Below are 26,010 nucleotides of genomic sequence, written 5' to 3'. Positions count from 1 at the left end.
CACAGTTGGCTTACCTCATGGCAAAAAGCCATTTGTGCTGGTATTTTACTGAATAGAGGTACATGCAGCTACACGTTTCATTTACTTGTGTAAGGGAATGGGAAATAGAGGGGAATTCTATTTATAGTACGAAATAAAGATGCAGTGGTTCCAATCAGAAGTTTGTTTTCCTTTATTATGGCAGTCTCTTGATCTTTGGCTTTGCAGGAAGATGTCATTTCAGAGTCAGAATTAAAAAAAATAAAAATAAGACTGTCCATTTCAGATGTTGACTCTTTCCCAAGAGGGAAATTGCTGAGCCAGCATTAGCTGGGACTAATTAGCAGCATGAGATGGTAGCGAACTGCACCAGCAAATGGGACTGCAGCTACAGGAAGAGAGAATTATTCAAGGACAGGACCAGAGGCTTCCATGTCTGGAGCACACTTGTTTCCTTTTTCTGAAGTTCTGCTTTACCAGGGAACACCTGCCCTCCCTTCTCTCCCTACCAAATTCTAGGCATGCAGATGATTTAAAAAAAAAAAAAGCCAGGATCTTTTCACGTTATACCACCAACTCGTCCAGTGAAAGCTCTGGCAGATCTGTGGTGCTTTTTAACCATGCTCACGTCCAGCTCTGCCCAAGTCTCAGCCTGTAGTCCTCATGCAATGCGCTTGCTTGCGGTAAGTCCCCCCAGAGCTCAGTACCTGAGCCCCAGCAAACTCTGCCATCAACAAAAGCAGCAGCAAGCACATTCACTGCGGACCCATCTTGGCTGTGGGGATTAACACAATTATTTTACCTCTGTGAATGAAAGGACCATGCAGGATCACATCGTTGCTCCAGCAGATGTCAACTTCAAAGCCACCAAATGAGAGGGCCCAGTTCTACCACCACAGTGGTTACAAACGGAGCTGTAATTTGCTTACAAAAAGATGTTAGCTAAAAAGGTAATTAATTCATTAGGCACTCAAGAAACAGATGATCAAGAGATGATCACCCAAGCTAAAACACGAATTCTTGAAAACAAAATCATGAAACCAGAGGGAAGGAGATGGAAAAAAGAGCATTTTGGAAACTTTGAAACAATTTATTCAGTTGCTCTGTACAAGATTAACAGTTTTCATACCACCCCCACCATCTTCAGCAAGACAGTCCCAACACACACAAAAAAATATAATAGTAAACCGCAGCTCTTACACCCAAAAGGAACTGCCATACTAAGTAAGTGCCATGGGAGCCTCGTCGCCCCACACTGTCACGAAGTGCTGCAAGTTGCCCCGTCAAGGCAGAGGTGCCGGACTCCTGGCTCCCCATCAGCTGTCAGGTCTCTGCGTGGTTCTGCCTTGCTGCGACTCTGCTCAATACCATTCACTCATTCATTATAGCATGTAAAGAAAAAATATCCCACAGAATTTCCACCAAATAAACATTTCCCTGAGGCAAGAGGCTTCGCTAAATTCCTAGAACGAGGGCATTCTGCTCTGGCCACGCACATGGGTGCCTCCCAGCAGAAGCATTCAAGTGAAAGCAAAGAGAGGGAGTAGAACCAGTACCTCGGGTCACTCGCTGAGTCCCTACCCTGCCAGGCGTTTGCGTGCTCTTCCAGATACCATGGGAAGTTGAAGGTGCAAGGCACCTCTCAGGATTAGGCCTTCAACGGGAACCGTGTGACATCCGCTGATCAGAGACCATCAGTAACTGCTGTGCTTAGTTTTAGTAACACAAGTTCTGTCTTTGGCTCTTTTGCTACAACCTAGGTATTTTCTGTAAACAAATTTTGATTCTGAGCTGCATTTTTTTTTTTTTTTTTTTTAAATACAAGCAATGTATTTAAATGGGAAATGACTCATCAGCTCAAATTGAGAACAGTCCATCATGGATCTTACCAGAAATGGGGAAAATAAAAGCAGGTATTTGCTGGTATACTCAGTGTCAGCATCCTTCCCCAAAGCCCAAGGAGGAAGGCTGCAAGCTTTCGCTTGAAATACCAGTAAAGTTTATGCAGATCAGTGCCACTACTGCATGTCTCAGATGTGGCTATAGGGGCCTGAGAAAAGAGACTGGGGAGAGCAGAAAACCAAAAGCCATAAAGCTCACTTGGAACCACAGCCCGCCTTTAGCTACGCACAGTTTGAAAGGGTGTGCTCAGGGGAGAAATATTTAGGTCTAAGAGTTAAAAAGATTTAAAAAATAGTAATAAAAATGACACACCCCAACTCCAGATGGTCCCCATTCCTGCAGCTGTGACAAGCACATGATTCTAGTGCAGAAATCATCAAGGAGAGCAATGTTGTTCTCTGGGATTCATTTGAATAGTAGTGACCTTGGTTAATCTAGATCATTCCCTCTGCCCACCAAAGAGATCATAACTGACGACCCTAGGAAAGAATGGCTTTAGGGGAGGGTCTGGAACCCGCTTGCACAAACTCGGATAAGAACTGGTGCTCTTGCTGGATTTGGTACTGTGTTTGCAGTCACCAAGACACCATTGGAGTCCAGACAGTGCAGCTTTTTTTGATGTGCAACCATAAAAAGCTCTATTAAATAGAACAGAATACATCTTAAATACAGAATGATTAAAAAAGGGTTGAGGAGCACACAAAATAGGGCTGAAATGTGTGTTACTAGTCCATTCTTGCTCCACCATAAAAGGCACTGGAATTATGTCTTCCTATACATGTGACATGCTGAGAAGTGTCCCATTCAATCCAATGCATTCGATGGCAATGAAGATAAAACTGAGCAGGAAAAAAGCATCCCTTTGGAGGAAAAAAATCCAAAAACCAAAATATGTAGAAATCTTAATGTCCATGAGTGCATCTAGAAATGTCTCTTTTGAGAGTCCTCATTCTCCTCTAGAGGGGAACATCAGGTGGTTCATCAGATTCACCACACAGGAAACGTTAAGTCTTCCAATTAACTGTAGCACAGCTTTATAGTACAATTGAAAAGTCAAGTCAAATGTCTTCAGAAAGCACTGGCAGCGCTAGAATTATCCAAGTAAATCCAAAGCAGAAGAAAGAAGCACCTTTCATACCCTCCACTGGGAGACCAAGGAGGTAACTGGACTTGGAGGTACTTGGCAGACGCAGACACAGGTGGGTGGAATCCACCAGCACCGGACTTCCTGCAGGAAAGCCGAGCCACCCGAGTTCCCCTGCGTGTTCTAGCTTCGTGCCAGTGCCAGGGAATGCGTGAAGGGCAGCAGCAATAAAACAGTGCTACAAGTGCTTCTCTCATTAGGACATGGCTCAAGGTAGCCCTTGGTGTGGGGCTTTGCTCTGAAAGCCTCTGAGCTAGCTCTGAAAGCCTCTGAGCAAACACACCAGTGAGCTCCTCATTGCAGTTTAGTCTCTCCAGTTGTCATGAGAAAAAGACGCAGCCGGTATCCATGACCTGGTCCTCTGGGTTTGATCCTATGTGTGCTCTAGCTCCCCTCCTCGCAGACGTCACAACTTCCGTTGCTGTGCGTTGGACCCTTTGCTGTGAAGCTGAGAAGCATCTGCAAGAAAATAAAACCAAGTGGGAAGGGGTTTCAGCATCAGCTCCGTGGAGCTGCGTGCAGCCAGGGTGGCAAGATCTCTGCACGGAGAGATCGACTTTCCCTTTGCAGCCCAAAGAATCAAGGGGTGGGAGAATGGTGTGTGGAGATATCTGCAGCCTGGGAGCAGCCCTTCCTCTGCACCTAAGCAAGAGTCACAGGAAGCACCAAGGCCTCCTACAGCCTCCCAGCAAAAGCACCACAGCACAGATTCAGATTGCTGTGCTGACTCTCCCGGCAGTCTATGCCTTTCTCTAAAAGCCACGCTACCGTGTCTCCCATCTAAGGAACTATAAATACAGGGTACTTGCCACCTAGCATCTGAAGTTGATTTGAAATTTAACCATTAGTAGACCTTTGCCGTTGTAATGAAGGCCTTAGGTACCCACTGATAGTAACAGGAGTCACAGGAATCTAACCACTAGAGTAAGAGAAAGGAGCAGATGTGAGGGGAAATGAGAAAATGCAGTGAACAGAAAAAAGTAAGGAAGTTTAAGGTATAAGAAGTTCTCCAGGAGCAATTAAAACTACCGTCAGACTATGGTGAACAAATGGGTGTACTGAGATGTGCAGTCAAGCAGCCGTGGCACCAAGCAGAGCAGCAACAGCTTCTTCTCCAGGACAAGGACAGCTCATTCCATGCAAGATCTCAGTCCCAGCACAGGTATTCCTAAAGCAAGCAGTCGGAACCATTGTCACAGCACCAGCACGCAGGCACCTCCAGCAGCAAACGCAGCAGCGACACCACACAAGCACACGTTGGATGCTCCCTGCTCAAAGGCTTTTTGATGAATGCTGGTACAAGCGGTCACATAAGACATCAACACTTGCTTGCATTTGTAGCTACCTCGCATCACACCCGCGTCCTTGCAGCTTTCAGAGCGGTACAGCCCTGTAATATGTTTTAAGACCATGGTGGCCACTTAAACGTCTACTTTGATCTTCTGCGAAGCACCACGGTTGGTAATATTGCCCGAAGGGACAGCACTAATCTCAGTCCTCAACATTTATGTGAAAACACCAGGTGAGGAAGCAGGTCCCTGCAGAAGCTGTCTCAATGGTCGGTTTGTCCCCACTTATTCCTAGTCACACTGCGTGCTTGCAGCTCTCTTGGCCCTAAGCCCTGCCTAAGAGCAGCAGTCCATCAAAAAATTCTTTTGTTTTGAGCCCTATAAGCAACAGGGAAGTAACCACTCTAAATTCCCTCAAATAATGAGGCAGGGAACACCTCCCAACTGACACAGAAAACATTTCACAACCCTGTTTCAAACAGAAATCAATCATCTCACTCTCCTGAAACTAAGTTCACAACCAGGAAGAAGTCCCTCACACCAGCGATTGCTGCTGGTGGCTGCTTCTTCTGCTCCACCATGGTGGAGAGATGGAACAAGTCACATCAGACAAGTTTCAGCAAGAGAAGCAAAGGAGATAACTCTTTGAACTTTACCCAACGCACAGCAGTCTCCTCTTTCTCCAGCCAGCACACGCTGTCCTCAACAGCCAAGCGCCAGGAGACCGTGTTGCCTCCAGGAGTTTATCCCCACATCTGCTGCTGGCCTCAGGGCCACGGCATTACAGTGGCACATCCTCTCCCTGACCAGACTCACGCTGCCCAATAACACAACCGCAACAGCAGTGGGTACTAAGCCAGTGATGCTGAACGGCACTGAAGAGCCAACAAATACTTGATCAATAAAGCCAAAATAACTGTAGCAACTACCAGCAGCATAAGCAACCCCCCAAACAGACAAGCCCAATCTGGTAGCCCTACACTTCAATTTTCGGAATGCTGAACTTGCTGCCCTTCCTTCTCTCCTTCTACTACAGCACTGCCCTGTTTGCACACTCACAGCCCACCAGGACACAGCAGGCAGGACCCCATTTACGAGCAGAGGTGTTCTTTGGAAATCTCTTCTATTCACTAGCTCTGCAGGCATCAAACTGGGGCGGGAGCAGGCTTAGCTGCAAAATCATCACATCACCACCAAGTGAAGCAGTCTGCATTCACACTACAAACCTGTGAGGGAGATGTAGGCAATTAGCTCAGCGCACAGATGCAGGACATTCTGGTCTGACACATTTTATATAGGTCACCAGTGACAAAACTCCACAGAGCCAGAATATTCAATTCTGGGCAGTCCTGGCAGACTGTGCATAAAGAGGCAGAGCTTTAATCCTAGCAGAACAATCCTTTACCACGACGCAAGCAGCAAAGCCAAGCACCTCCAGGAACCAACACTTGCTCTAAGCACTGAGGGCTCCTCGTTTTGGAAGCACACGAGCTTGCACTGGCTGATAACACAGTAAAGGACACGGAGGGCTACGCCTAGCTTTGTACTGTGGGGAGGCCGGAGGTCTCAGCAACGACCACACCGGTCAGACAATGAGGGCAACAACTTTGCTTTCACCCCTGAAGTCCTCCTGCTGAGATGCAGGATGACTCACGGCGCAGAAGACAAACAAGAGCGTCTGACAAGTTACCTGGCAGACTTTGCGGTAAATGAGTGGACAGGGCAGAATGTGGGAGTGGCGCTGCATGGTGGGGGCTGGAGTGCAAGCCAGCTAGAAGACCTAGAGAGAAAAACAAAGAAAGGAGAGGGGAAAAAAAGAACAAATACACATCAAAGACAGAAATGAGCAGAGGAGCTGCAGCCGTTAGAGCCTATAGCTTAGTTTCCAGCTGTTGAGACTTCTGGGCTAGCTACAAGGATGTGAGGATGTGCCCAAGGTTCTCCAAATGCAACTGCTAGAGATATAAATGGGTGAACTACAGCACGAAGCAACAGCAAGAGAGGTGAGTTCGTCTGCAATGGGTTAACACAGCACAGCACTGCTTTTCTTGTTACTGGACAGCACAGGCACAAGTAACACACATGCATGAGCAGTACACTCACTGTGGCCAAGGCCATGGTGGAAAGTTCCTGGAGCAGGTCCTGTAACTATTGCATCCTTTGATACTCCTGCTTTCGGGGAGGAGTCTGAAGTGAAGGAGATGACATGAAGAGGGAAGGTATGAATAGGAGAGATAATACCTAAAGGGGTGGAGCTCAGGGCAGCTGGCAGCTTTGGATTGTTGGACTTGTAGGATGGAGACAGTACACTTAAGGAGGAAGAACTCGTTAGCAGCACAGCTCCACTAGTTCCTTTCTGAAAAGCAACAGAAAAGGTCAGTCAGGAGGGGGAAAACCAAGGCATGTCAACATTTATACTTGCAAGAAGCATCTTCACAGCCGGGGCCCGAGAGCTGCCAGTTCTCGAGGTCACCTAGAGGCATCCAGGACACTAAAAATCCAGCTGCTGGATGCTATTGTCTTCTACATGTGACCATACTGGATTTGAGCCTGCTGTTCCCTTACTCTGGAGCTATGCCTCCAACAGGCAGAGTACGTGGCTTTGAGGCCCATTTAAACATATCCATCAAACTGCTCTCCTCCTTCCACGTGCCACAACAGAATGCAGACACGAGCAGCTGACAACAAATTAATGCAACTACATTAGGAGTGTCTGCAGATGAGAAACAAGGCCTGCACATCATTAAATGCAGTGGCTGAACAATACAAGTTTGTATAGGCACCCCGGGAGTCTTTCCAAAGACAACATATCCCACTGAAGTGTCAGACCCAAACATCGCTTCACTGCTTGTGGGGGTAACTGGGGAGCAACAGAAAGTGGACGAAAATAGCTGGGCAGGCACTGTGAGTTTATAGCCCAATACTGTAGGCTGTTTATTCTATACATCAGTAGTAAAAAGTGTCCATAATAATAAAATCACTTGTGATAATTTAAGTAAGGTCAAATTAGCAGACCTAATTAAAAACGAATTGGTAATTATAATTTTAGTTCACGCAATGGCTTTAGCTCTCATGGCAATTTGCTTTACTGCACTTCCTCCTGGCCTAAACAGGAACGTTACTGTCCCCATAACTCACCGTGTCAGGCCAAGAACACTATGCAGCCTGTCCAAAATCTGCTGCCTGGAAGGTACCAGTGTATTCTGATTAGCTGTTACTTTAAGCTGAAAATAAGAGCTTGAATTCTGGATCACAGACCCATGGCAAAGGCCAGGTCTTCCTAGCCTAAGCAGCCACGGTCCCCAGAATCATTCAAGAATTCCAGGAATTTCTTTTGAAGTCCCCAATTCAGGTCTCAAGTTAGGAGGCAGCCTGACGCAGCACAGTGCCTCTCCTTCCTGACATTAGGCTAGGTCAGCACGTTCTTGCTTACCGGCACAGAGGTAGAAGATGCGGTGCTGCTGACAACAGCTGGCTTTAGGGAGGAGGTCAGCAATTTGGCCACTCCTTGAGTGCCCCCACTAGAATCTCCATTTGAACCTCCAGGAGGCGCCACCAGAGTCAGCTTCTGCGAAACAGACGTCTTCTTCACTGAGGAGCTCGGGGACGGGCGGCTGGACGCCTGGCTTGAGGAAGGGGCCTGCACAGCGGGCAGCAAGCTCCCCGAGGAGCAGCCCTGGTTTGCAGATGCTCCTGATGAGGAGCTGCTGGAAGAAGCCCCATGCTTCGAGAGGGAACCAGAAACAAAGGGTGATTTGTAAGATTGTCCTGAAGAACTAGAGCCACTTGAGTGCTTTCCTGTATAACTGAGAGACGATGAGGATGAGCCTGGGCTTTTGTGGGAACCGCTGGAGTTTTGGGCACTGCCTGGGGAGGCAGAGGAATGGAAGCTCTGAGCTTTGGTTGATGATTTGACCTGCTGGAGGAGAGAGCGTTGGGGCAATGGGGAGGAGGACTTGGGATTCTGCAGTTTGACGAATGGAGCCGGGGAGGTGAAAGTTTTCTGTGGCTGGGTGCTTGAGTGAAAGACCTTCACCTGAGCGCCCGGCACTGGGGTGGAGGTCTGAGGCCCATGGCTTGGTCGGACCAGGCCATGATGTTTCTGTTTAGCCTGGTGTATGTCTGAAAGGATTTTGCTGGGTGAGGCTTGGCAAGAGAGTTCTTTGTAATTAGAGTTTTCTGTCTTTTTGTCTTGAGAGGTTTGGCCCAATGCCAGGGCCTGTTCAGCCAGGAAATTTAGAGGAGACTGGAGAGAGCCAGCAGGGGATGATGTAGGGGCAGGGCTGGCTTTTGGAAATGTCCTCTTCTCCTCTGACGACGCAAGAGTTGGGATCTTCTCCGGAGGAGCTTTTGGAGCTCCAGAAAGAGTAAAGTCAGGGCTCCCTCCCGCTCTGCTGTTAAGCGCAGCCAGTTCTTTAGAGACTGCTTCGAGGGAGGTAGTAGGATTATGAATTAAGTCTTCATCCAAGGAGTCATCCATGAAGGCAGCAGGAGTACCAGTGCTGCTGGCTGCTTGGGTTGCCCCAAGGGACAGGAGTTCTCTGGTCTGGGCGCTGATACCCAGACCTCCTGCCTGGCACTCTGATGACAAAGATAAGGTGTTGCTTGAGTGCATTGAAGGAACAGAAATAGAGATCTTTTTATCTGGTTTACAGGAGGGTTCCTGGAACAATACGACAACAGAAAGCAGAGTCAAAACAGAGGCAGGGTTTACAGCTGAAAAGGGAAGGAAAGGTTCCTGATTTTGGGATGGAAGGTGCAGTACCTTTGGGACGAAAGGCACAGTAACTGTGCCTGCTGGTCCCCCACCTCCCTCCCGACTGGTACTCCTGCTGCCATCAACTCTAGCTGCTGTTCCAGTTTTTCCTCACGCCCAGCGCAGACTAGTGCTGTTTAAGAATACAACTTCCTTACACCTGATGCATAGATACACGGCTTAAAACAGGATCTGAGAGGGCAGTCACTCGACTACTGGGAACCATGAGGACCAGAAAACGCAGAACTCACCTTCACCTTCACCTTGGTAGGCGCGATAACTTTTTTCTTCGTCCTGTTTTGAGGGAGAGAAAAGAAACAGGGGCTCACTGAATGCCTGCAGGGAAGCATCCTATTAGGGAGCACACTTGGGCCCTGTTAATGACGATCCACTGAGCCTTTTGCAAAGAACAGAGGCAGCATCTCGGGTTGCTAGGATTCAAAACCATATGACATTTGTTGCTGCTCTAGGAAGCCCCAACTCCCACACAGGGGAATGAATTAGGGAGCGGAGCAGAGTATCTGAAATGGTAAAGGAGCAGTGAAAGCACTCAACAGACACATCCTGCACCAGTTGCAGGGCCAGGAGCTACTACTGGAGCCCACCACTATACCAGTACCCAGAGAGAAACTGATACACAGGCTATTTTGGAAAAAAGCTACACATTTCTTTTTGGTTCCCAGAAGAAGTCAAGGATGCAAAAGCATCTGCCAAATTCATGGAAAATAGATCATTTGGTCTGGTCAGATGCAGTCTCTGGTACAAGACATCCCTGAACAGCTGGAATGACAGGGCTGAGGGAAGGATGACTACACTATTTCATATTCTTTCTCATACTTCCCCTCATTCATCCAGTGCCAAGAACAGGACCGTCTGTCAAACAGACATCAACCTAACTCCGTACCATCGTCAGTTATAGACTGCCAGCAAGATCCATGAGACCCTTTGGCGTTAAAGCACCTGCCCAGCTGGATTCCGATGGCTCTCTTGATTTGCCACCCATAAGCCTGTTTCTCCCACCTTTACTAGCTTGAGCTCATCATACCCCTCCTTCAACCAGGCAACAAGAAAGAGGGAATCCAGAATCCAGGGAGGACTGACTGAACAGGTAGCAATAATCACAGTGCTGGCAGCACACTCCTTTTTACCTTGATCTGCCTCCCAAGGCCTAGCACAGAGGCCCGACTCCAGTCTGGTGAACAAGGCCAGGAGGCAACCTGGCTTCAAAGCTCTTATCCTTGAGCCTACTCTAAGGCTCAAGCACCTCAGGAAGGCTGTTGTTGGGAGATGTCACACACAAACAACTACTCTCCCTAGACCTCCCCAGATGAAGCAGCGCCAAACTATTTGATGGGAGCCAAGTGAGTTCAGGTGCTCCTGCATGATCCACCCAGGCCCCAGGGAGTGGAGTTCACCAGTTATCACTCTACAGGAATGCTGCGCGATACTCACAGGACTGATGTGAGGTGTCCGTGTACACGCCTGCTCTCCTTAAACAGTGTCCTAAGAAGGGAAGAGAGCAATGAGAAGTGATATCCAGCAAGACCCAGTAGAGCAGCTGGGATCACTGGAGACAGAGCTGCACAGTACAGCAGGGGACTTAGTGAAATTAAAACCACAGAGAGTAAACAAATATTCATCTGCTTTCCAGGAAAATCCTTTTGAATACCCCCGCTCAATTCCCTCTGGGGGGAGCTATGCTTGTAGGCGCTGGAAGGCCGTTAAGGCGGGCATTGGAGAATAACTAAGGAAAAAGCTCTGCCAGCCTAAAAAGCTGACAGCCAGCTGGAGAGGCAGTACAAGCGTTCAAGCTGGGTGTTACTGCTGCCAGAGATTATCCAAGAGCTGGCAGATCATACAAGAGCTCTTCACCAACTTCAAGGGAGAAAGGTTTCCTTTCCCTGCCTCACGTACAGCAATACGGATGAGAAGCCTTCACACTGCTGTTGCCTTGGCATCCCCAGCAAACAGTGGAGGTGACTTCTTAAATTAGCACAGCCATTTCCGTAGCAATTGTCTAGCCACGACCAATAAATAGAACTAACAGACCAATAAATAGAATCCAAAAGCCTTTACTACTGAAGCTAAGTAAACCAGAATCTTACACAAGCACTATTTCTCCTAAAACAGCTGCCACTCAGCTGCTTTCTTAGATGTCAGGGTGAGAAGCTTATAAATACCCCATCAGTACCAACACGTGGAACATGCTTTCCTGGCAGACTATTAACATACTGAATATACAGACTTTTGTCATCCTTTTTATCTTAAAGCACACGTATTTTAACCTTATATTCTATTTGTCACCTTTTAGTGCTAACCAGGAAAACAGAACCATGGCAGGGCCACTCTGAACTCGTACACAAAGTTGCTACTCTGTCCATCTTCAGGCTCCTATTGAAGATGAACTTCTGTGCTCACAGTGACAGCAAACCAAGCTGATTAATCCAGAAAAGCGTTTATAATTCTCTTAATGTCGCCAAACCCTCCCCTCCATTTCTGCCTGGATAGCAGACTAGCTTCTGTCTTCAAACCACAAAGTCCCAGGAGCAGAAACCATTGTCCTTTAGCCACTGGAAAGCAACCAGGAAAACCACTTCTCTTCAGTCATTCTGTGGTCAGCTTCACTGGAGGGCTCTCTACACCGAGTCTTGGGGGAACACAAATACGCTTAACAACAGTTTTACCTACAGCTCCAGGGAAAAGATTTTTATTTTATTTTTTTTTATTTATTCAAAAAAAAAAAGAGATTTTTAAGCTTGCCAAGCCTGGACCCCAAGCTGGCAGTATCTTCATTAACTAAGGAGTCTGCACCCAGCTCCTAATGCCATCGTTCAGCTCCCGCGCTGAGCGACACACCACAAACATGCACAATGCTGTACTTCATGTGCACATGCAACTGCAGTAAATGGCTATGGATTCTTCCAAATGGAGCTGTAATTTGCTTCTCACACTTACTGCTCTTAAGAGCTGGTACCCATGAAACCCAAAAAGCAAATTCAGCAGAGAAAGAAGACCCATCCAGCTGTTTAAGATAAGAGATTCCAGCAGTTGGACTGTGCTTGTTTTAAAGCCAGTGAGCAAAACGAAGCAGGCCAGAAGCTGATGACAGTCCCAGCAGAACGACTCTGCAATTTGCATGGCTCTCTGCAATCGCTGGCTCAATGGCATGGATGATGGAGGGCATGAAAGAGCAGGAAACAGCAGCGAAGACACAGGATGGGGTAAAGAAAACCACACCCAATTCCTACTTACTCTGTTGACTCTGATGGTCTCCTGAAAGTCCCAAAGTCGCTAAAGCTTTCTGCTTTGCTTTCTTTTGGGAAGGTCTAGGGGAGAATTCCCCAAGGGTCTGAAAAGATCTCGTCATACCGATTCAAGAAACCACTGGCCAGTCCACCTCACCTCAGTGCCCGTTCTAACTTGAGACTTGTCACACCCAGGGACATCCACCAGAGGTCAATGCTGGGGCCAAGACCACTCAACAGCGTCGCTAACAGCCTGGACAACAGCAGACTGTACTCACAGTAAGCCTGAGGGCGACACGAAAACAGGGTGGGAGGCATTGGAGGGCACGGTTGCCATTCACAGGGACCTCGACAGGCTGGAGAAAGGGGCCAACACCACCTTGTGAAGCTCGACAAAGACAAACGCAGAGTCCTGCAGCTGGGATGGAATAACCCCAAGCAGCCACACAGGCTTGGGGACAACTGGCAATGCAGCAGCCTTGCAGAAAAGGACCTGGGATCCTTGCAGACAAGCAGAACAAGCCACTGCTGCACGGGTGTACTGCTGAAAGCTACCTAAATACTGGGAGCAAGAGCACAGCCAACAGTTCAAGTGCTTATTCTCCTCTGTTTAGCACTTGTGAGGTTACACCTGGATACAGTGTCCAGTTTCGGGGTCCCCACAATACAAGAAAGATGTTGACAAACTGGAGACAGTCCAGAGCCACTGAGATGGCTGAGGAACACGTGACATACAAGGAGAGGTTGAGGGAACTGGGTTTGCTCAGCCTGGATAACGCAAAGACCAAGGAGGGATCTAATGGAATCTACTACCTAAAGAGCTTTGGGGACAGGGAGCCACAAAGAAGACGGAGGCACCTTTCTCAGAGGCACTCAGTAAAAGCAAAGAGGGAACAGTCGGTTCAGCACAGCAAGGGGAATTCCGATTAGAAACAAGGAGAAGAGATTCATGAAGAGTGAAGTATCAGAACAGTGGCCCAGAGATGCTGTTGTAATCTCCATCCATGGAGACTTTCAAAACTCAATAGGACGCAGCCCTGAGCAATCTGACCTAACTTTGAAGCTTTGAAACTTTTGACCTTCTTTGAACAGGGGTAGGACTAACCACCTTCAGAGGTCCCTTATGATAAGGAATCCCTGGAGTACAACATGATTCTTGCTCACCTGGCCTGCATCCAGCCTTTTGGCCAAAGGGGCTTCACCTCTCCATCTAGGAAGGTCTTCACATAATCCTCCAGAGACTGAGCCTTATTCTTGTCAAGCTCATAACCATCCAACTTAATCTTCACCAAGTGGCAAAGCAGCTCCCTGAAGAACAGGAAGATTTCAAATACAGTTACTTGGATTAACTTTCCCCAGATGGAGGTCATTCTGCTTATCCAGGGCTAGATGAATATGCTAAGATGTGCCTGGCTTTGCACAAGTATTCTGGATCAGACAGTAGCCAGCTGAGCACAGGATTCGAGTCCGGGCATTCCAAACACCTTGCTAATAAAGCTAACCCTGAACTGCCTCTGGAAGAAAGAGGCAGGGAATGGCACATTTCTCTGTAGGTGTGCACACAGACAGATGTACCAGAGGAAAAAAGCCTTATACTACACCTTCCCACTTTAGTATCTTCAAACAGCAGAGGTGGTAAACGAGTGACAGAATTACAGGTGTCATTTAACAGCTGCAGATCCAAACCCCTCTGCAGAAGTTTCTGCTGAGAGCAATGAGAAGGCAGAAAGTGAAGCCCTCTTTGTTCTAAATGAATCTTTTATGGAGCAGCACCCCAATTTGTTACAGAATAAGATGAAAATGACTACATGATTGATTCTTATTTTATCCTTTGTCACTCTCCCCTTCATCCAGCACTCTGTTCTTTGTCAGACCCTTGGGTGGCAGGGGCAGCAATCCCCGTAAGCTTTAACTGTTTACACAGCCAGAAATCTAATATTGTTTAAGAGTCTAGTCAGTAGGATTTCAGCAATTCAACCAAGTTACTTCTTTTCCCAAAAGATCTGTCCCTCTTTTTGGCCCCCGCACAGAGGCTTAGTGCTTCTCTCGGAGCTGGCCTGTACCTGAAAATGGGTTAGTTTTGGGATGTGTTTAAAGTTGAGATTTAGTAACCGCAATAGTGGTTTCCACAAACCTCCAAGGTGACTATTACTAGAAGCCGTTAGTGCTGCTCCTCTGAAACCAAGATACAAATATTAAAATGCATTATTCTGCGCAGCTGGAAGTGAAGCAAGTCACAGGTTGCCTTAATATCTAAGTTATGCAAACCTGATTTCATTATTCCATTGAAATTTCTTTCGTGGTCCCATAACGCGTTTTCCTCCCTTTTCTTCGTCATCGTCATCATCAGAGCAAACTCGATCTCGCTCTTTGTCCTTTTCCTCTTCCAGCATTCTAAAACAGAGATGAGAACAGTGTGGAAGTCATTGTCCTGGCTAATTCAAAACCAGGATAAATCTCTGAACAAGACTGTTCAGAGGTCTTGCTAGTCAATGATAACAAACTCCCAGAAAAGGGCCTAAAAATCTGGCTTATGGTGTAAGCCGAGCTACGTGCTCAATGTTGAGAAACTTCCCAGTACTATGTAGTAGAGACCACAGGTCTGATCCAGTCTGACTGTGCTCAGGCTGCCATCTTTCTATAAACAGGCCCGGGCAGAAATGAAACACTTCAGCCAAGTTCTGATCCCATCAATGCTGCTGTAGGTGGCATCAGTATAGATAGTGCAAAGAAGACAAAAAGCTTAATGAGGCCAATTAATGCCCATCAGCAATTCTTGAATAGAGAACGAAAACAGGTGGTAAACTTCATGAGAGCAGCCTACAGGTCCCAGGGAACCTGCCGAGGAAAGCTACAGATGCTTAACAAGCAAACAGTGAGCTTACTTGGCAAATTTGGCCTGAGTATGGGCTTGGCATTCCTCTTGGTACTTAGTCATCTGCTCTGGCATGACTCGACCAATGGCTTCTTTTAGCTTCTGCAGGGGCTCCTTCAGTCGGCCACCCTAGAGCACATCACAAAGCAGACTGAGGTTCTGCGCTGTGTTTCAGCCACGACACTCAAGCCAGCAGGACAAGACCTTGCCAGTTTGGAACCCACACCACCAGCCGTGGAGCCTGAAGCATGCTCACATGGAGGACAACAGCACATTACACAGAACAATTCTGCTCTGGAGATCAGGGTAACATGCACGTGAGACAAGGCTGTGCTGCCAGATTCACTCACCTGCTCGTAGAGATAAAGCTTACGGGCACGCTTGACTAGAGTGTCCTTACTGCAAGGTAAGAATGCAGCCAGGTGGGCGTACACCCCGGAGCGGATCTGGCTGTTCAGCTCCCGGGTCTGCAGCTCTATGCTGAAGAACAAGACAAACACAACGTTAACCAGGGACCTGGCACGGGTCCTCTAAGCAACTAAAATGCAATTGTGGTGCAAGGTGGGAAGCTGAAGGCAGGGAGAGAGGGAGAAAGTACAAGCCAAATTACACGACAGTTCATTACATTTAGAATCAATGGGCTCAAGCCCTTTATCCCAAGCTATGCCTTTCATTGTAGCTTCAGAGTATCTTAAAAAGCAACAAAATACGTCAGCAATCTCATTTGTTCTGCATTTCATCTTGGCAGCTGAGGAGTGGGAGCATCAGACAATGAAAGCACACACTGCTTCTGTCAGACACTACTGTGGTCTACCTCCGGATAATATAGAATCAAACTTTATCCCTCGGGCTTGAACTTACTTCCCAGTGAACAGGCTAGACAGGTCAGTACATGTCAAACCCATCTATGCAGTTATACATAACTTAAACTAGCTTTTTAAGCCACCTCTAAGCATCAGTTTCCAGTGTAAAAACTCCTAACTGATTCTACTGCCAAGTCACACAAATTCTTTTAAATCACTTCTGAAAACAGCTGAAATTATCAGGCTTAAACCAGATTAGGAGTGTTTGTGCAGTCAGCACTGGAATGCTAAAAGGTGATAATCACCACTTGAAAGGAGAAGCAAACAGACTCAGAAAATTCCTTCCAGCAATTCCCTCCAAATGTCTTGATAAACCTTAAGGAAAATTAAAGCCTCTGTTTAAGCATTACACTGAGATGATCACAAAGCTGTATGCATTCCTCCATCTTCTGCAGGCACTTGAAGAAGAATGAAGCCATTGTCAACAGCTGTGTGAAGCTGCCCTGGCATGCTACAGTTCTACCAAGATAGGAGCAGTAATAGAGTTCCTCCAGTTTGCACAGAATGCCAGTGGAACACAGCAGCCTTATTCCAGTTTAAAAATATTCCATACAGCACAAACAGCAAAGAATATGCCTGATATCTCTGACAGGAGGAGGTTTACTGTTCTTGTATCATGCTGCAATCATAAGTCAAGTGAAAAAAAGTACACAAATATCAAGCATTATCTTGAGAATGAGAGCTACAGAGATATATCCTGCCATCTTCTTCTACCTTAAGTACACACATTTCGACAAAGCCATTCCTCGGAGACATTCATTTTATCTTAGGCATGCTCTGTGTGGAAGGCCTGTAGGAGGACACCCCCGCACCTCCTGTTAAACCTGCTCCTGACTTTACCGGAAAGTGATGCTCTCCAGACACTCTCCTTTCCCCACACCAGCCCCACTCCTCTGCCCTGGCAGCACTTACTCCAGTATGATGTTGTTGATATCCTGAGTGAAGAATCGCTGTTTGCCTTCTCCTTCTGCAGCTCTGGCAGCCTGGAAAATAGCAACCACCACCAAGTCATCATCGTTTCGCATACAGATACAGGCAGGCACAAACAACCAAATGGTTTTTTAAACTACTTCAAAACCACTACAGAACAGGACAGCTTTATTTCACTGAACTCTGCACCAGCTCCCTGCTGGAGGTGGACTAACAGCTGCCCCAGGGGACAGACTGTTGGGAGGTTGTGTCCTTTCCACTTAGGCCTCCTCACTTCAAGCCCAGCTCCACCACCTGAGCTGGTGCAGCCAGGCCTGCCCACGCACCCTCCCCTTCTGGATTCTCCTGTCTGGATGTGCTGGCGTTGGATACAGGGGGGCTGGCACAACGCAGTGAGCATTCCTCCACTGAACAGGGCGAAGGAGACTGCTTGGTGGCAGCCGGCTTTCTTGGCATAATTCCCATGGGAAGAAGGGATGGATTTAGGACAGGGTTTTAACTTCTCCCTGGAGCTGTTAGATTAAGTAATACGAGCACAGGGCTTGTCCCTGGAACAAGAAAGATCATCCTGGTCACGTTTAACGAGGGGCGGGGACACTCATCACCAGGCTTTCTAGATCAGTGTGGACACCAAGCCAAAAAAACCAATGGAAAGACTAGTAGCCAAAGGGGAAATGTTAGTTCCTATCAACACCATGGAAACTAAAAAAAAAATCCTGTTCGGGAAGCTTCCTGAGCTATGACTGCAGCACACACAGCATTGCCCAAAAAATCACACCCATGAAAAATATGTCCAGCGGGAAAATAATTCCAGGAGATGAATGAGATGGCAGAAAGTTGTCACGGAGCTTTCAGCCTGTTGACTGCAGGAGAACTGATGTAAACAAAACTGGGGTTCGCCACAACAAAACGCATCAAGTTACTGATCCCTTGCATGGGAAAGGGAACCAGGAGAGACAGGCGTGATTTTGAAATCCCCTGATTTAACGCTTCCATAGTCAGGCTGGTAAGCAATGAAATTATGCCCAGAAGGCACGTACATTCCTGCAGCAATCTCTGTCAGGTCACAGGAAGCTGGCGATATCAAAGGAGAAGGCGCAATGCTAAAAAGGCAACCCTCAACCTGAAAGTTCCTTTAGGAAGGGGAGGGTTAAAATCAAACCAGTTGAAGCAGAAGAGGAAATGCCTGGAGGCTCTGGTTAACCCCTGAGGTGCTCCCACCTGACGGGATGGAAGCAGCAGGCTCTCAGGCAGAGCTGTGGCACCTCTCCACTCCCACCCCCAACAGAGTTCACGTCCCAAAGTCCTGACTGACCCACAGGCTTCAGTTTGTCACTTCTTGCCTTTTGTGCTCGCCCTCTTAACAGGGTCCAGCAACGAGACACAGCAGCAGGAAGCTCTGGGGACAGCCTGCTATCACCCCATCCTGCAGCAACATAATCATTAACTTGGTATCACAGAAGCCTCTGCAATAATCTCCTTTGAGTCAAATGGAGTTCAGAAGCAGCTGTTTCAGTGTTTCCTGTTAACAGCACAACTAGCAAGTAGCAACATCCACAAAGAGCCCATTCTTTGCATCAGCAGTGCCAATACTTACTTCAATTCCTACTTCTCTTCTGCCTGCTCGTCACCACTCTACACACTTAAAATTTCTCAGCAGACCAGTTATCTTTACCAGAAGCTAATCTTCAGTAACAGGAGTTATTAAGCAAGAGATGCTTCAATAACAGGCACTCTAAATCGATCTGCACCAGATGGCAGAACACTGCAGAGCTCTACGAGTACTGTTTAGGGCTTAAAATCAATATTTATAAGGAAGCCTAACAGCAGGAACCAAACAGGTTGGCATTTGTTGACAGGCTGGTGATGACAGCCAGAGAACCCCCCAGTCAGGAAGTGTACTTCTCTGGCATGCCAGCAGAGGGATCCCTGACCAGCTCCTAACACTCCCCACTCCTCCAGAACTGCTTTCCGAGGCAGGTTGCTGCATTTTTGGAGAAGATGGGTGGTCCCACAGAAGTCCAGCTGCAAGAGGAGCTACAGGCAAAGATGCTCACGCTTCTTAATGTGTTCCACGCCCTCAGCAGTGCTGCAACGCTGGGAAGTTAAAGAAGGGGAAAGAACCCAGACTGTCAGCAAGGAGACCAGCCCACGAGCTGCCAGCAGTACCGGTGCCTCACCGAAGGCATCCATTTGCATTATAGGGAAAAAGAGTTTTAGCAAATCCTCCAGCCCCCTCTGCAGGGCTGTCCTCACACTGCACAGCAGGTAACGCTTTCCAGCTGCACCCATTTTACACAGAGAACTCTGCACGCCCCTTCAGAAATGCTGCCCTGCTCATCACAGCACATAACGGTGGGATTTATCCCTCAGCCCCATTGGTTCACGTTTTAAGTCCATTCACGTTAACCTCTGGAACTATTGCATCAACCCATACTTAACCAAAGGAGGTAAAGAAACCACGGTGACAGCTGGAATCCTGAGCGCGGTGAACTCAGACTACACCAAGGCTGAGGACCAGCGCTTTGCCTCTGTCTGACACGCCGGCGTTCAGGAAAGCGCCTTGGCCATAAAAGCAAACCGAGTGACAGAAAGCTGGGCTCCTGCCTGGCCCCACCGGGGCGTGCTCTGAGCCTGGGTGCAGAACCCAGCAGAGCTGCCCCCCGCCAGCAGCCAGGCGGCCACGTGCTGTACCTGAGCCAGCTCCTTGATGCGTTTCTCCAAAGGGGCTGGCAGTCCTTCCGGGAGGGAGGGCGGCTGCTTGAAATCCTGCTCTAAGCCTGTCCCAGCAGGATCGCTCCCGTCCTCCACGTCGTGAAAGGGACTTCCCTCGGGGGACTCGCTGAAGAGCCGCTCCAGGTCGAGGTCAGTCAAGGAGTCCATGGCCGTGGCTGCCTGCAGGAGGTCGCTGTCACTGGCGTGGCCGAAGAGCGACAGCAAGGGGTCAGGCATTGCCTCTGCCTCTCTTGGGGTTGGAGGCTCTGCTGGTGGAGTCACCGCCTTCTGTTCCTCGTCTTTTTTCTTCTGAGCTTCCTTCTCTTTCTGAAACTTCTTCAGCATCTCCTTGACGCTGAGAGCTCCGGAGTATTTCTTCTTCTTCTTCTCCTTACTTGCATTTAATGCTGTAAAGCTGCAAACAAAGAAGGGAAGAGGAGAAGAAATTAAGAGAGAAATAAATAAGATCAAGAGGAACAGACAAGGATACTTTCATCCCAGTTCAGCCACATGCACCAATGCTTTGGGAAGTCTTAGCCCTTCACCGATTACACCAGGAAAAATAAACTATTTCCTCTTCAGGCCATACCTAAGAGTTAAGGATAAGACTGGAGGCCTGAAGCCTCACTGGGTATCACGTGCCCAACAGGACAAAGTATTTTCATTCACTCCATCACATCTCTCTTCTCCAGTAACTTATCCACCAGGTGTTCACTTAGCCAGTTTCATCAGACTTAATTTTCAGTTCCTCATCTGTAACCTGTTAGGCTTTCCGAATGCACTAGTCTCAACTCCTGTATCAGGCTTAGTCACTATCATCTATGAAACAATAATTAGGGAACAAAGATTTATGCTGTTTAATGTAACTGCCCTCAAGCACATTATGCTGTAGGGGAGGAAACAGTAGTCAGAAACTACTCGGGGGTCGGAAACTAGCTGGGGACTCGGGATGTGTGTACCGCTGCTGTTCTGCACACTTCCCTGCCTCTCAATTTGACAGTAGTTTCGAGCTCTATGTTCCATGTTTAAGGCACACAGCTGCTTCAGGGCTGCAAACCACTCTCTCCATCCATTACCCCCACTCTACAGATCCCAAAGTAAAACTCTTCTCAACTGTGCAACCTGAATATGAAGGGAAACAAAGATTCATGCAACGGGCTCACGACATGCAGCAGCGCTGACGCCAGGGACAGGAACGCCTCAGCACAAGACTCACTGATGAACGAGCCCCCTCTCACTGCAGAGCTGATGGAGCTCAGAACTTCCCCAGCTGGTCATGTTCTTATTTAGCCATGTGCACTGTTCTAGAAAGGATGAATTGGAAACGCACAAACAACTAGTGCAGAGGAACCAAAGCAGGAGTGTAACAGCAGCTTGAAGCTTGTCTGTGCTTGAAATAGGGCAGCAAATTCCCTTCCCTTGCTCCTAATTAGGGAATCGTACACTGACTGCTGTGTCAGACATGGTTTGGTGCTGCCAGAAAGCAAATCCGTGCAGGAAGAAGGGAATCCAAAAGAACAGTTACGGGAAGAAGGAAAAAAAATAGGAGGAAAATGTAGCAGAAGACACAAAGGCAGCAGACATAAATTGAAACAAAGAGGCCAGGCAGACCTGAGCAAGTACAGACCAGCAGAACAGTCACACTCCTCGAGACGAGAAACACCACTCAGGTTTATAGCCCTCAAGGAGAGAAACTACAGAAAATCTAATCCCTCATCCAAGAAATACTCTGGGCAGGAGTACAAACTATTGGCCAGCAATAGCTGCAGCAGACATCTTTCCTTCCTGCTCTTGCCATCCACGGCCTTCTGACCTCTCTCCATGCCGGCCTGACACTCACACAGCTCTGAGCTCACACACTTCCTTCCTGCCTTTCCTTTCTCAACTTGGTCCCCATATTCATTACCCCCAGCGTTCTCCCACATCTGTTCCCACCAGCAGTGCCCAACCTGAGCTCCAAGAAAGCAGAGCCCTTCAGCTCCGTGCCCCTTTGCTCTGACAGTCCTGTTGTGGAACCGTGCTCCTTCCAGCCAGGAGCTGCCTTTTCCTGACGCGTGAAGCACCAGCAGCTCACCCATCGGCTGAACAGCTCACAGCCAAGCCGCCCCCAAACAACACGTGCTGCTGCAGTGCAACAAACACCACCTGTAACCCCAAAGCAAAGTGTCAGGCAGCAAGTGTTCCCTGTTCCTCCTTACCCGGCTTTTGGGAACTTGGACTTTTTTGATTTCTTTTCCTTGTCATAAGAATCGTCTTTCTTCTTCTTCTTCATTTTTTCACCTCCATCTTTCAATTTCCGTTTCTGGAAAGGATTAAAACCGAGTCAGAATCGGAGCGTCTCCTGCTCACGGGATTGGAGCAGCAGCCCCAATCTTTGGGCCCTTTGCCAGTAGGGTGAGAACAGCTCCTTCCTCACCACACACAGTAACCCAAACCAAATACACAAATCAACACAGTTCTGGCACATTCCATCTTCAACATTTCACAGTGCACCCAGCTCTTATGCTAGAGATCCTGTCAAGAAAGGTGAAGGGATCTCAAGTGCTCCCCGTCTCCCCTTCCAGCCCTGTGAAAGCCTTGCTGTTTCTAAACGACACCGCCACAGCACAGAAGCACTGGTTTCCCAGGGAAGCCCCCAGCACCCCTCAGATGAGAAATCCAAAGCGTCTCATCATTCCCCCAGCGACAAGCCCCTCTGGGGTGCCGAGAGGCCGCCATCATTTCTGTTCTGGGAACCAGGAAACTCCACCAGTAGCCTCATGCACGCCAGACAAGCTTCATTTTACCATCAAATATGTGGACAGAAGGTGATTATGAAATGCTCATCTATGAGGCTGCAGCTCCCTGCCTATTCTGTCCACAGCAATTCACAGGTCTCTCTCTGCTTTGAAAGAGAACGCTCTTCATGCAGCAAACCCACTGAGCTCTACCAGAGGGAATACTCCTAGAAAGCTGGCCTGCTGACCTTGGGAGATTTCTTCTTTTTCTCTTTAACATAGTCGTCTTCAGAGTCAGATGCTTGCCGAAACTGCAGCGTTCCTGAGTTGATGTAGAACCCGCCGTATTTTGTAGTCAGAGAAGCCGGAACAAGCTCATCGTACTGGAAGTAAGAGAGAACAATCTATTGGCACTGTAAACTTGTGTTCACAGGATCTCGTTTGTTCTGTACTTGAGCTGCTTGGAGGATGGAGTGGGACTTGTGCCCCCCGAGGAGCAGGTCGGGCTGCAGACACCCAAGCTAACTAGCGTTCTCCTGTCATGCAGTTGCCCCAGGAGTCCTCGTTACCCAGCCCTGGCACACTCCCTGCTCGCACTGAGCTCATGTTCTCCCAGGTGCCCGCCCAGCCCCCCAGGCCGCTGTTTCACCACCCCCACACCTGCCCGAGTACTCACTGCTTCCGAATTATCAATGAAGGAGTCGGATTCGTCGTATCCATACCCCATATCAATCAAGTCCTGAATACGGTCCTTTCTACGTCTCTTGCCACCCTAAACAATAAGAGATGGATGGTATGCTCATCTGCTGTTCTAATCACCGCGGGGACAGCCCTGCTACAGCAGACTGACATTCTCTCCAGTTTAGAAAAGAGAACGAGCTCTGTTACTAAACCAGCACTGACCCACTTCACGCTCTAATCTAAGGATACAATTAAGTTTTAGGCCGTATCACAAATATCAGAAACAGTGCATCCAAACGAAACAAAATGCTGGCCCAACACACCAGCCAGCTTTGTGCCAGCAGACTTTGTTACTTTGGGTCTGCTCCCCTGGAAGCTCTCTGCCAGCACAGAGGCTGACAGTTCTTCATACCTGCTGCAGAGCCAGGCAAACTCTGCGCTACGAGCAGCGAGCACGCACACAGCATGCTCCAGCCACACTAACAGACTGCACAAAGACAGCAGTGTAAGAGCTAGCGACTGCTGATTTCTGTTAAAGCAATTTTGGCCAAGAACTGAACAGCGTTACCCACCCTAAGGGATAGCATAATATAAAGAAGAGGAACGTACATATTTTTCTTCAAACTTCCTAGCAAGAGCCTCTGCTTTATGCCTCTCCTTTTCATCATCATTGAAGGGATCAGCAGGGTCCTTCCTCTGCAGAAAGAGAGACAAAACCATCAGAATCCAGCCTGTCACCCTGCCACCCAAACCCATTAGACGTGCATTAAAAGCATCACGACTAGAACACGCAGGCAAAAGCTCAGAGCAATCAGCCTTCAGTACAGTATCCTCAGAGGCTTCTCAATAAGGTTCAGAATAAGGCACCTAGAAACAAGCACACCGAACTCTACCGGACAATAAAAGAAAAAGCAAGTTTCTTGGAGAAAACAATAACCCATGAAAGTGTAACTAAGGGTTTCTTCTCTCAACTTGGGCTTTCACAGAAAGAAAGGAGAGGATGACAAGACAGTACCCTGCCACTCATCTCCAGATTCTGTGTAAATCCCTCTGTTTGTTTTTCTTTATTTAATTACTGCCGTTCACCAACCAACAAACAGACCTGGGGGCATCTCCCTTCCCTCTCCCACCCGCTCTCAAGCTCACACAAATGAGCTTTAGCAGGCAGAAACGAGAGGAGCTTGTCCTTACCCCGTTCTTTACGGGATGAGATTTCTGCAGTTCCTGGCTGTGCCTATGACACCCACAAGCATTCAGGACCTCACTGCAGTCTCCGTATTTTGGGTGCCCTCTCAATTAGTCCTGTACCTGTCTCTGCTTCTCCTGTCTCTCAGGAAAACAGCACAAACCCTCAACTGACTGCCAGCCAGAACTGAATAGCAGCAGCGAAAACGAGCAGAGCCCAATCAACTCTCCCGAGCATCACCACGCTGCTGCCAGAAGTGGCAGTGACAGTGCTGGAAGACCGAGGAAACCACAACTCCCCCACATCAGTGGAAAAAGCAATGTTTTCTTCATAACTACACAACGCAGAAAAATGTCCATAACACAGAACTGTTGGGTGCTGTTGGATGTTTGCATTCCACTGCACCTGAGAAATGACCCCCAGGGGGCAAGCAGAGCTGTCAGGCAGCACCTGAGAGCACCATGGCCATCAAATGGGAACAGATGCTGAGCGCCGCAGGGAAAGCATTCATGTGCAGTAAAGCCAAGTCCCCAGAAAGGAGACAGCCCCGTGCTGCAGAAATATCCCGCTTTTTGATGCTTTTTGTAAGATACCCTTAGCTTCCCATAACCAGGTACTAAAGCCACTTTAGATCAACCAAGCAACCTCAAACCCTACCAGCACAACATGCCACGCTCTGCTACCAGCACATCAGCTTTCTGATGTGCAGAGCCAGTGCAGAGAAAGGAACATGACAGCTGTCTGACAACAGGATCCCATAGCTGGATCCCAGCTCCATGTCCTGCATGGTGTCTGACCGCTGAGCTGTCATTTCAGCTCTCAGCACCCCACAGGTAACACACCACCACCTCTGACAGCAGCATTAAGAGAAGAACACCGCGAAAGTCCCCAAAGCCTTCAGATACAACCTCAGCTTTGCCACAGGCCGTGTAGACACTCACCTTTTCTCCTGCAGAGCCACCCTTGCCTTTCGCTCGGAAATTCTTGACGAGATCCGGGTAGAAGAACTCCGGACAGCGCTTGTGGTCCGGCTCGAAGAGAGTCAGCGTGATCCGCACGGACGTCGGCTGCTGCTCCGCATCCTGGGGCTGCTCCGAGTCGTCCTTCCTGGGCTTCTTCAGGAAGCTGCCGCTCAGCGGGCCGTGCAGCGTGGTGAAGGGCACCCTGTGGGGCTCCGTCATGGCTCCGGCCGCCCCTCAGCACCTCTCAGGGCGTCGTTCCCATGGCAGCGGCCCGGCCGTGCCCCAGCTGCACACACACATCGGGAGTCCACCAGCGGGGCAGGAAGGGACAGCACGAACCGGGAGAAACTGGGAGAGCCAAAGGCTGGGACCGCCACAACACCGCAGGGCTCTGAGGGGGAAAAGCGGGGTCAGGGCCAGGGGAAGGGGAAGGGGAAGGGAAGGGAAGGGAAGGGCAGCGCAGCCCCCCCGCAGCCCCTCGCAGCCCCCCCACCCCCAGCTCCACCTCAGCGCCGCCCGCCCCGCTCCCCGCGGCCCAGCTCCGCGCCGCGTCCCGGGCCCGGCCCCGTTCCCAGCCCCGTTACCCGACCGCAGCCGCAGCACCAGGACCCCAGGGCCGAACAGGGCCGAGCCCGGGCCCGGGCAACGCCTCAGGGCTGCGCCTCACGGAGCCGCCCCGGAGCCCCCCGCTCCCCGCTCACCGTCGCTACCGCCGCCGGCCCCGCTCCTACGTCACAGGCGCGGGGGGCGCTGCCTCGCGCAGAAG

General features: G+C 48.9%; 1 protein-coding gene across 5 annotated transcripts; it reads right to left on the bottom strand.

The window, feature by feature from the left end:
• Positions 1-1,113: 1,113 nt before the first annotated feature.
• UBN1 (ubinuclein 1) lies at positions 1,114-26,010 on the bottom strand. 5 transcript variants are annotated; one of them, XM_084296074.1, is made up of 19 exons: positions 25,946-26,010; positions 25,224-25,635; positions 23,706-23,792; positions 23,092-23,187; positions 22,664-22,798; positions 21,897-22,000; positions 19,981-20,113; positions 19,678-19,878; positions 16,966-17,036; positions 15,541-15,670; positions 15,201-15,319; positions 14,584-14,709; positions 13,480-13,623; positions 10,523-10,573; positions 9,322-9,364; positions 7,748-8,977; positions 6,418-6,670; positions 6,005-6,094; positions 1,114-3,484 (listed from the first exon to the last, which is right to left on the bottom strand). In XM_084296074.1, exons 2-19 carry the CDS (start codon positions 25,461-25,463, stop codon positions 3,432-3,434), a joined length of 3,306 nt encoding a protein of 1,101 aa, XP_084152200.1. In that variant the 5' UTR covers positions 25,464-25,635; positions 25,946-26,010; the 3' UTR covers positions 1,114-3,431. The 5 variants fall into 5 exon arrangements, with proteins under 5 accessions (XP_084152200.1, XP_084152197.1, XP_084152199.1 ...); XM_084296071.1 differs by having other exon boundaries at positions 19,678-20,113; XM_084296073.1 differs by lacking the exon at positions 6,005-6,094 and having other exon boundaries at positions 19,678-20,113.

This window comes from Netta rufina (genome assembly GCF_964035555.1).
Source record: "Netta rufina genome assembly, chromosome: 15".
NCBI lineage: Eukaryota > Metazoa > Chordata > Aves > Anseriformes > Anatidae > Netta > Netta rufina.
Note: the sequence above shows the minus strand (reverse complement) of the source record. Positions and strands in the feature narration are given on the sequence as shown.